At 45.0% G+C, this 11,469-nt stretch overlaps 1 protein-coding gene across 4 annotated transcripts; it reads left to right on the top strand.

The window, feature by feature from the left end:
- The first annotated feature begins 5,699 nt into the window (after nucleotides 1–5,699).
- Nucleotides 5,700–10,717, top strand: LOC120679103 (B3 domain-containing protein Os06g0194400-like). 4 transcript variants are annotated; one of them, XR_005676970.1, is made up of 8 exons: nucleotides 5,725–5,912; nucleotides 8,276–8,377; nucleotides 8,530–8,561; nucleotides 8,666–8,840; nucleotides 8,954–9,160; nucleotides 9,498–9,586; nucleotides 9,687–9,769; nucleotides 10,348–10,717. XR_005676970.1 is itself a non-coding variant. In XM_039960613.1 (7 exons), the coding sequence occupies exons 1-6, from the start codon at nucleotides 5,760–5,762 to the stop codon at nucleotides 9,729–9,731; spliced, it is 708 nt and encodes a 235-aa protein (XP_039816547.1). In that variant the 5' UTR covers nucleotides 5,700–5,759; the 3' UTR covers nucleotides 9,732–9,769; nucleotides 10,348–10,717. The 4 variants fall into 4 exon arrangements, 3 of the variants coding, with proteins under 3 accessions (XP_039816547.1, XP_039816548.1, XP_039816546.1); XM_039960613.1 differs by lacking the exon at nucleotides 9,498–9,586 and having other exon boundaries at nucleotides 5,700–5,912; nucleotides 8,672–8,840; XM_039960614.1 differs by lacking the exon at nucleotides 9,498–9,586 and having other exon boundaries at nucleotides 5,730–5,912; nucleotides 8,681–8,840.
- The last annotated feature ends 752 nt before the right edge of the window (nucleotides 10,718–11,469 follow it).

Genomic DNA, 11,469 nt, shown 5'->3' with positions numbered 1-11,469 from the left:
AGATTGCCTTCCGCGTTTGCCTCCTCTGTTGGAGGAGTTGCCTCACGTGCACAGTGGTGTTTGGTGATGCAAAAATGCTTATGCATTGTCTGTTGAAGTCAGTCTTAGAACATACATACTGATGCAACATTTATTTGAAACATTTGCAACATTGAAAATTAGCGTTTGCGACGTCAAAATATGTTGATAAATATTTAATGTTTGAGTCTAACATGGGACGGCCTAGTAAAACTCCCGCTGCAATATTTAATGTTGCATGCAATATTTACAACATGACGAATCTGCAGATGCGACATCGCACAAATCACATTGCAAACATCATGAATCGGTAGTTGCAACGTCATGAATTCGTAGTTGCAACCTCCCATAAATGACAATTGCAACATCACATAAGTCACAATTGCAATGTCACAAAATCACATTTGAAACATCCAAAAAAACATGTTGCAACATCTCAAAAATAGATCAAAAATTCCAAATTATGGCTGCAACACCCTGAAATCATGGAGCTCGCCGCCGCCACATCTCGCCTACCGCCGCCGCAGCCGCACTTGCCGCCAGGTAGCCAGTCTCGCACGGTGCCGCAACATTTGGCCCCCGCTCGCATGCTGTCTCTTCCTACTTCGAGCTACACCCACGCCGCACTGCTCCCACTCACACACCGGCGAGCCGCTGCCGCAGCAGCTGCTCCGCCTCCAGCGTTCCCCGTGCACACCACCTCTTCAGCCTCGGCGAAGGAGCAGTGGAGGAGGACGCCCGACGCCCGATCGAGCATCAGAAGAGGAGCTCCACAACGCCAGCGCCAGCCACGCGAGCGCCGCCCGCGCCTGCACCTTGAGGACGTCGACGGCCGCGACCTAGCGCGAGAGGGGCCGCGACAGCGGCCGGACCCATGGGAACGGGAGGGGACGACGGCGGCACATTGTCACAGGAGGAGCAGATGGCGGCGGCGCCTGAGCGCAGGAGGAGTGTTGGCGGTCGATGACGATGGTTTCCGCCGCCAACGCTCCGCCTGATTTCATGAAATGTAGGCCATAACCATGCCATAACCATTATTACTAATGAGTTCCATAAGTTTTGGTGTTTATTTGATCTCAGGGATGACATATCCAAAATTTACCCAAAACGGACACCGTTTGGACCGGAAGGCCCGCATCCGGCCGACCAGCGTACTTTTGGTGGAACTTTGGCATGAGACTTTACCAAAGTCACTAAGAGGGAGAATCCAAGCCATTCCAGTAGGCTATGTCAAGAAATGCACAATTTGGACCCGGAAGGCTTGGACCCATATCCAAAAGAGAAGCCAACCTGGGCCATGGTCAAGTACTCAGCAAAAACCCAATTTAGCAGTGATCCATGGCCAGAGAGGAGCGTGTCGGTGCAACAGAGGACCGAGAGGCCGCCGGAGGCAGGCCGCCCGGCCCAAAACAATGACGGTTGAGGAAACCGCCTGAAGAACCGACGTCTGGAGGAGATCAGAGCCGTCCCACAGAAAGGTGGTGCCACGTGGTGGCAAGGGCATGCCGGCCGGCCTAGGCCTGGCCGGCCTAGGCCTGGCCGCCCGGCCCCACTTGGCAGCCCCTGGCATCCAGCCTTCGCGTGAAGATCAAGGACCGCCTCCTCTGCCATGTACAACTGGCGCTAACTGCCATAACCGCCAAGAACCAACCTTGACACACTATATATAGGACCCCCCTCACCTCACTTTGTAACACACACACCTTGGGAGCTTGAGTGCCTCACAATTTCAGTTCATCCTTAGTAGAATAGGGAGAGTGTGAGGTGAGAGGTTGGGCGAAAGCCGAGCTAAAGGGGCGGAGTCAAGTTCTCTCGACCTTACCCCACTTGTACCCACCTCGAGGGAATCTTATAATCAAGTAAGTTTTCCTCGCTTGTCTCTAGTTCCTCGCTAGTTTACTTTTTACTTAAGTTACTTGCTTAGTTACTCTCTTTGATATGTAGGATCCCTTGTCTGCATGGGCAGCAAGTTCTGTTCATTTGGGGTTTCTTCTTGCCTTAGCGCGAGGCGGAAGTCAGTGACTCAACAGTTTAGGCGTGGTGCTTAGGCTTGGTAGTTACCTTGGGTTGTGTTCCACCCCACGGCACCGCAGTGGTAGGCGGCAAGTGGTGACAGCCTTGTCCGTCCCTAGTAGTCCACCACGTTCGGGTGTTTTCATAGCAGTAGGATTGCCGAAAGTATGTTGGGGCCCTTCTCATCCCTTTCTGAGCCCTTTGCTTAGGCCGCCGAAACAGATCAAGTTAGTAGTTCTTCAAGTTATCTTTGTAATTAGGATTCTATCTAGAGACAGGTCCTCTACCCTCATACCTCTGCTCCCCAGCAGGTTTGGTTGAATCGCTCCAGACCACTAGTCGAAGCTTATCGCTCCTTTCTGAGCCCTTCGCAGTAGGATCCGGTTACTTTCTGAGCCCTTTCTGAGCCTTGTCCGTCCCTAGTAGTCCACCACGTTCGGGTGTTTTCATAGCAGTAGGATTGCCGAAAGTATGTTGGGGCCCTTCTCATCCCTTTCTAAGCCTTTCGCTTAGGCCGCCGAAACAGATCAAGTTAGTAGTTCTTCAAGTTATCTTAGTAATTAGGATTCTATCTAGAGACAGGTCCTCTACCCTCATACCTCTGCTCCCCAGCGGGTCCGGTTGAATTGCTCCAGACCACTAGTCGAAGCTTATCGTTCCTTGGATTCGATATCCCAGACCTACTCACCTGGTGAAAGCTACAATTGGTTTTTGTAAGCTTGCGGAGTAATTCGTTAGGCTAAGGAGTGCAAACAAGGAGCAGAGGGCGGCGATGGCTATGGGGAGCGGCGGGAGGCGCCATTCATGGTGGAGGCGGGGGGAGGGGGGAGGAAGAGGGAGAGGGGGAGCGAGACCACCACGGCGGGGGAGAGCGAGTGGTTGCAGATGGTGGGAGGAAAATGGTGGGGGAGAGCGTCTGAGGATCGGACGTCTGATCCCTAACATTACCGATTTTTTTTCTCAAGCTGTCAAACCAAGTAGGATATTTTGCATGGAAACATTTTGCAAAAGTCTACAGAGAATGAACAAAAGCTATTGTTTTTGAAACGTTTTTTGGAAATCCCAAGAGAAATATTCCACGTACAACTATTTGGCATATAACTCAAGTACTACGATATACTCCCTCCGTCCCAAAATAAGTGTAGTTTTAGGATTCAAAATTTGTCCCAAAATAAATGTAGTTCTCCCTTTCCAATATAGTACTCTATCTCTATCTCTCTCCTCTTCTACCCCTGCTTGTTTCATGTGCACTCTCTGCTTTTTTATTTCTCTTTAATTTTCGTACCCAACTTCTAAAACTACACTTATTTTGAAACGGAGGGAGTAGTATATAGATCATCCTATATGTATCTATTGGAGCGTTCCCAGTAATAGCCGATGTAGATTGTATTGTGGGATTTTGTTTCCACGTGGAAGAGACAAGAGAGGAGTCCCCTTCAAAAATAAAATTCCCCTTCAAAAAAGAAAGAAAAGAGAGGAGAGCATGCAAACAAGAGGACAGACATTGCAGGTTTACTTTAGTGATCATTGTTGGAGTTGCTCTAAGTGCTTTTAAGAGCAAGTATAACGGGTGGCTAAGAGCTGGCTGAGAGTCTACATGGACCAAGAGAGAGAAGAAGGTGGGCGTTTGGCTATCCGCCCGCTCAAGCCGGCTGGGAGGTACTACATGCAATTTCATTGGTTGAAATAGTGGATCCCACCATCATTGTTGCATTTCTCCCCGCTGGCTGCGGGCGTGGCTATTAGCCTTGCTAACTCACCAATAGTTTTTAATTCCGGTGGCCATGCGCACCTCGGGATGGATTACAGGGCAACGGCTTTGCCCCATGGCTGTGTTTAGATCCTGCGAAATCCTGCAAAATTAGCACTGTAGTGAACTGTAGTACTTTTTTGTTTGTTTGTGGTAAATATTATCCTACCATAGAGTAACTAGGCTCAAAAGATTCGTCTCGAAATATACATCTAAACTGTAAAATTAGTTATTTTATTTATCTACATTTCATACTCTATGTATGCATCTTTTGGTACATTTAATGATTCGATGTGATGGGAATTTTGGAAATTTTGGAGGAAGTTGGGGGAACTAAACACAGCCCATGTTAAAAATCGGCTGCTCACATCTTTCGTGACCCACAAACGACTGCAGAAACAAGAAGAGAAAAGTTAAAGTGATAAAGCCTTCCGCAGTGTGCTGTGGGTGGGCATCACTCCCAACACTGCACCTAGGCTGTGTTTAGATGAGGTGAAAAGGGGGAGAAAAAGTCACATCAGTCACTGCAGCACACTGTAGCACTTTTCGTTTGTTTGTGATAAATATTGTCCTACCATGACCTAACTAGGCTCAAAAGATTCGTCTCGCAACGTACATCAAAATTATGCAATTAGTTTTTCTATTTAACTATATTTAGTACTCCATGCATGAATTATTTGCTATATTTAATGTTTCGATGTGATAGGAGATGTGATGGATGTGATGAAAAGTTTGGAAATTTTGTGGGAACTAAACACACCCCTAGTAGTGCTAGGTAGGAGTCATTCCTGTGAAATAGTGAAGTGGTGAACGTTGATTCACCGGTGCCCAACTTATAGAATAATATAATTTCAGTGTAGCAATTTTTCCTCCAGCGAAGGAACCAGACGGAAAAGAAGGGAGGGGGATGTATTTTATTCGATGCGGATCCGGGCGATGGTCGATGGCATCGGTGCCAAAGATTTTTGACACTGCAGCTTCACGGGCATCGCTGTTGTGTCCTGTTCTTTGGGCCCACTTTTTTGCAGGCAACGCTTCACCATTGCGAAAAGGCCTAAGCAAACTTGTTATTCTTGGTCTTGTGCCATGTGAAAATATATTTATCATATTTGAATGGAGGGAGTACTAAATGAGGGTTGCCTCTAATTTTTAGGGGCTTCCAAATTTGCTTTTAACTCTACCAATAATTTTTAATTCTAATTTATAATAGAGGGCTCCCTACAAATTCAATAGAAGTAGAGGGTGGAGAAGGAGATCTCCTCAAAATAAAGGATCTACTTAAGAATTTGTTAGAGTTCATATTGTTTTATAACAGTAAAAGGGTTATTTAGAGAGTCTCGTCAAGTTGCTGTGATAAGGGGTTGTTTGGTTTCAGGGGCTAAATTTTAGACTATGTCACATAAAAAAGAATCTTAATATTTAGAAGTATTAAATAAAGTCTAATTACAAAACTAACTGCAGGAATCTAATGAGGTATATTAATTCATAATTAACGGATGGTTACCGTAGTATCACTGTAGCAAATAATAGATTTATTAGGCTCATTACATCCGTCTCGCGAATTAGCACCCATATGTCAAAAAAGTTTTATAAACAAATTTTATTTCATACTTCTAAATGGTAAGATTTTTTTATGTGATAGGGACTTTAGAAAAAACGCAGGAAACAAACAGGGTCTAAAACTGCGAGTAAACATTGACATGTGGGCCATGGGCCCCTGACTTAATTCCGCCGCGTGCTCCCCACTTCCTCGAAAACCACCGCAGCGTTCAAATTTTGAATCTCAGGGCCCTGCGTCTGCCACCTACGTGCACCTGGCCCATACACCAAGTCACCAGATGACCCTGCTGCCGATACCTCCCGTTCATGGACCGGGTGCACGAACCCTCCCGTTCCTTTCCTCTCGGCGGCCCCTACCTTCCCTTTCCCTCTCCGCCGCGCCGCCTTCCATTCCGTTCGGCTCCCAAAAGAACTCGGGATGGGGAAGGCACAGCGGAAGGAGATGGCGGAGACGGTGTCGTACGAGGAGCAGCGGCGGAGGCAGGTGGAGGCGAACAAGCGCAAGCTCGAGGAGCTCCAGCTGCACCACCTCTCCGCCGCCTTGAGAGAGGCCGCCGCCAAGCCCTCGCCGGTGGGTCGTCGTCGCCCGTTTCTTTCTTTAATTTCGGGCCCGTTGTTGCCCCATCCCAGTACGAGTTATCTGTAATCTCTGAAGCGATTGCAAGGCCCGTTTCGGCATTCAGGCCAATCAGCTTCGCTCTCATCGCCCCAGCGAAGGGGAGTTGAAGCAGGGGGGGGGGGGGGGGGGGCGGCGAATCAGCGACATCGGCGATGGCGAATCCGTGTCCTCGTCCACCACGAACAATTTGATTCGATTTTTGTTCCATTGTCTGCGACGAATAGGATGGATGGATTTGTGTTTTAAAGAGTCGATTTTGATGGATTCGTGCTTCGCTTCTGTCTGCGTGAGGGGCGGCAGCTGTTCATGGGGATTTTATCTGCATCGATTTTGGGCGCCTGACCTCTGGGGGATGAGGTTTGGTCTCCTGAGATGTTGCTCAGGTGGCTTGTGCCAATCTAGATCGATACGGGATTTTGATGTTGGTGAATTTTTCATCCGTGCTCACATGTTAAGCAAGTGAAGGTTTGTTTAGGTCATTTTTGGAAGCTCCGTTCTGCACCTCACCTTTGTTCTGCATCTCATGTTGCTGATAGGAAGTGAGTTGGCATCAGGTCTGCTATTTTGTTCTTTGGGTCTCCTTTTGTTAAAAAAATAAATCTTTTGATGATCTTTTACTACAATAATTCATATATAAAAAAGGATGATGTGGTAGTTCACTACTTGGTTCTGCTATGAATCCAAGTGAAGAAAGGGATTAAGGAATGCAATTCAAATTGGCGAACACTTTAATGTGCCTATATAATGGTATGTTGTTCCTGTCTATAATCTATATATGATTTCCCTCCATTCATTTTGTATAGGATTACCTTAGATTGCATTGAGGATTCAAGTAGTACTAGTACCATTGGATCCACATTTGAAAATGTCTCTCAGTGACCAAGGTAGTTCTTATTGACAACATGGCGTGAAAGAAATTAAACGGGCAAAATACAAGGCCTTTGCTGAGTCAAACTAGACCTTCTGAAAGCAAAAGGGTTGAGGAGTTTGTGGTTCATGCATATGTAGTCCTGCAAGTAGTAATACACTCTTTATATGTGATGCTAAACTATGAGCACATATGCTGAAATATATATTAATATATAGTGAACTTTTTGTGCTTTAAGTATTACAAAATTGGGGGAATGTCAAGAAAACACTAGCAGATTTGTGTGGTATGTGATAAAGTTTTAGATCATGATATTAATCAATTACAGATAAAAGGACAAACAATACTATGAATAATTGTTCACTCTGAGTACGTTTACTACGTTTTTGTAGTCTGACAAGCTTTCTTAGTAATCAGAGGTAATCTCATCACATTTTTTCAAAGAAGCGAAAACTTTAATTTTTGTGCTGTGGTTTAGTTGCTTAGGGGTGTCTTTTTATTTCATACCTCAGCAGCTTTTTACTCAGTTCTTCATGTTGCAAGAATATGCAAGTTTTGGACAACATTGTTTTATTTGCTACTGCTTATTTTAGCAGCAGTAGTATTTGAGCTGCCTATTCCAGGCACGTGCTCAATATCTTATATTATGTAGTGTGTATCATCAGATCCCTAGGTACACTAAAAGTATCATCAATATCCATTTGATCGCATAATTGTTTACCATGATCACAGTAGTTTCTTGATTCAATGAGTCAGCAGTTTCATTGGTGATTCATCATTCTTAATCATCCCTGGCATGGCTCTTAATTTAGGATGGCTGTTGTGATCTACCGGGGAAAAAAAGATGGAGTCATGTCATTAAAAAGAAAAATTACTGCTTTGTAGGCTGAGGCATGCCGATAGCTTATTTAGTGTTGTAGCTTTTCCCTGGTGAGTTATTTCCTACATTCTATCTGCTGATCCCTTTGTATCTCTAATCTTGTATTTGTATATTGGTCAACTCTGGAGCTGTAGGTACAAATATTTTATTTTATTGTACTTACATGTTTTTTTGGCTTTTATATGCTTTTGTACATGGTGATGGCTTTGATACACTCCTGCCTCCTTTGTATATCCACCTTTTATGTTCATAGCAACCAAACAAAGTGCACATTTTTGTTTATATTTGTTAGTGGGCACATTGCCCCCGTTGCCTCTAACAACTACACAGGGGTCACTAACAGGCCAAACAAAATCTGAAAAAAACGTGAAATTTGATTCAAAAGTGCATGGGCTATATTTGCTATGTAAACTGCACAAAAGCCCACAATTGTTGGGCTCATTCAATTGGAAGCTACTGACATGTTAGCAGTTTTGGTGGGATTTGAGGGGTGCTGTGTACAGGGACGTTAGACACATCCTATTTCTTTAATCTGGGTTTGCCTTATCCGAATCGGCATTTCTGCAGGCCAAGAAGCGGAAGGCTCGGCCGCCGCGGGATGCTGCCGTGGAGCCGCTCCGGCGGTCTGGCCGTGTCGCCAACCTCCCGGAGAAGCCCAAGTACCGCGAGGTGAGTTCCAAAGAATCATACGCATGACCAAAGATTTCATCTTTTCCGCTTCCTTCGCGGTGGCGTACAAATCAAATATTCACAGCAGTCACACCAACCTGATCCAAGAACGCACCTTCGATGTGTGTGTGTGTTTTTTTTTGTGCCTGCAGGAGGTTCTGGATTTCGGGAGGAAGGTCAGAAGGTACACACACAGATTCCTTCTCCCCAATCTGGCAATCCATCTGTGATGAACTGATGATTCGTGCTAGCAGTAGAAATCTTGATTTGTCTTTGGTTGTTCTTGAGCTCAAGGACGTTCAGATCATGGAGGAAGGACCTGGTGGACCGGGTGTATGCGACCGACGAGGAGCGGAGCCACGCCATCACGAAGGCTGAGGAGCTGGTCGACGAGCTGGGCTCCCGCTTCCCCATCTTCCTGAAACCCATGACCCAGTCCCATGTCACGGGAGGCTTCTGGCTGGTAAAGTACTGGAAGCTCCGATCTGATGCATATCAATCACGTGCTGGTTCCAATTTGATCACCATCCGTTTCCCGAATGTTGCTTCTTGTTTGATGGGTTGGTGAAATTGCAGGGCCTCCCAACCCCGTTCTGCCGAAAGTACTTGCCAAAACGTGATGAGACAATCACGCTGAAGGACGAGGAGGATGACGAGTTCGACACGCTCTACCTCAATAGGAAGATGGGACTGAGTGCTGGATGGAGAGGATTCGCCATTGACCACAAGCTGGTCGATGGAGATTGCTTGGTCTTCCAGTTGATCGAGCGCACCAAGTTCAAGGTGAGTGTGATCCATTTTGCATAACAGGAATGCCTCTGGGTCATCCATGGAACTTCCGTGGTGGCTGATTTGGTAATCCTTTCCATGGACGTTCCAGGGAACTTCTACCCAATAATTGTCCAACCCAAGTATCGAAGTACAATTAGTGATGTGACAATAGTTGGAATTGTGTTACATTAATTTCTTTTGCAGTTTGCTTTTATCTGAATTTGTGGACAGAACCACCTGACATGTCTACTTTCTAGTTTCTCCTAAATTATAGCTAAAATTTTGGGAATCAATATTATTTTGAAATAAAGAGAAAACTAACGTGTTTCAAACTTGGCATTTTTTGCAGGAAATAATTCACATTTGTACAAAATTTGTCTAATTGAAACTGGATTTTTTTTGCTATTGTTAGATGTTCTCATGACTGCTATCTATAATGTAATTCCAGTATCATGACTCCTTAGTCCTTAATGATTAATTAGGAGAAATATATGTATTCTACTCTGACAAAGCAATTTCTTTTACGCAAATGGCTCAGGTCTACATAAAACGAGCAAGTTCCTACCACGAAGATGAGGAGTGATGAAACTAGTAGCTTCTAATATGGTGATTGGAGCACAGGTAAAATATCACCTTCGTTGTTTGTGGTGGTTGAAGGAGTGTTTCATACAAAGATTTTGGCCAACTCTCCCATTTCCAAATTGTTTTCATACTTTCAGCTCATTAACAAAGTTAACCCTTATCTTGTCAATTCCATTTGTGAAACATAAAAGGATCTTTGTAGGGGTTTTAGTTTAGAAAACTGATTTAGATCCTCCAACGTAGTTACACTGCAACGAGAATACCTTAATGACAGATGGCTTCAAGGTCTAATACTAGATACTCCGATGATTTTTTGAACTGTGGGGGGGGGTTTTTTTGGAGGGGGGGGGGGGGGTTATAATCTTATCAGAAATTATGTTGTCTTAGCTGTTGGACATTTTAATAACTTGATGTGATGTCTGCCTATTCATAATATGATAAGGCAGCATAGTTGAACCTTGTTTTCTGAACTCATTGCAAGTGAGTTTTAACTTTTTTTTGTAATGATTAGCGAGCATCATACAAGTTTGGGGACAATGAATTTTCTAATCTGAATGTACATGCCTGTGACGGACCCATGATATTGACTGGTTTCCTTGTTCCTTTCTCATTCTCAGCTCTGGCGACGGTTGCACACTTGCACTCCACAAAACCAGTGTGAGCAGGATGGAACAGGCTCGCATGTGTAGAGTGCTGGGGCGTCTTCAACCTTTTGACTGGCGAAAAAAACTGCAGTTGCTATTTTGTGGGGTTTGGGATTACGACCTGCACGGTTCAGAAACCTGCACTATGTAAGGGGAGGTGGATGGCAATTAGCCTCATTTTGTAAATTAATGCCCGTCCTGGTTCCTGTTGTCCCTTCCTCTGGTTCATTCTATGTTAGCTTGTGCGTTACAACAATTGATTCATGAGGATCTAGACTAATGGCGTCATTAGCTGATCATGGGCCTGGCTCTAGGCTCGGTGCTTTTGCATAGGAATTTTTTTATTTTTATATTATTATTTTTCGATTTATTAGAAATATATGTCGATTTTTTTTTTTTGCAAAAATGTCACCCAGCCGGCGGTTCATCCGGCGGAAGCGAGATACCGCCGGTCCATCCGGCGGTAGGTACAAAACGCCGGTTGAATCGCCGGTAGGAGGCCGGTTCGATGGGCCGTGGTGGGTTGGGAATCTACTGTCGTTTCAACCGGCGGTAGCTGCCACTTACCGCCGGATGAGCCGGCGGTAGGTACCTATCGCCGAATGAGCCGGCGGTAACCACCGCCTATTAATGGTCTGGACGGCTCCTCGCGCGCTAGCTTCCCCGCGCTGCTGCCTGCTTGCTCCGCCGCCCGTGTCGCGCCTCGTTAGGGCCGCAGCGCGGCGGCGTGCGCCCAGCCCCCGTGCGTCGGGGTTTGGCCGGCGCGGCTCGGCGGCGCTCCCTCGGCCACTGCACCGAGGCAGCACTTGCCATATTTGGGTCGCAGGTAAATTTTAAAATTTAGTTTTAATAATAATAGTTGGTAGATTAGCATTAGGAATATTAGTGATTTGGATATAGTTTTAGGTGTATAAATAGTTTTAATAAATATTAGTGATTTAAATATAATTTATTTTATTATAAAATCGTAGAACATAAAATTGAAAATATTAGTTTACATGTGAATATTATTTGACATATAAATATTAATGAGTTCAAATAGACATATTAGTCTCATAGAAATATTATTAATTGATATTATATTACATCGAAAAC

This window comes from Panicum virgatum, chromosome 6N (genome assembly GCF_016808335.1).
Source record: "Panicum virgatum strain AP13 chromosome 6N, P.virgatum_v5, whole genome shotgun sequence".
Taxonomy (NCBI): domain Eukaryota; kingdom Viridiplantae; phylum Streptophyta; class Magnoliopsida; order Poales; family Poaceae; genus Panicum; species Panicum virgatum.
This window is presented reverse-complemented; position numbering and strand designations above follow the sequence as displayed.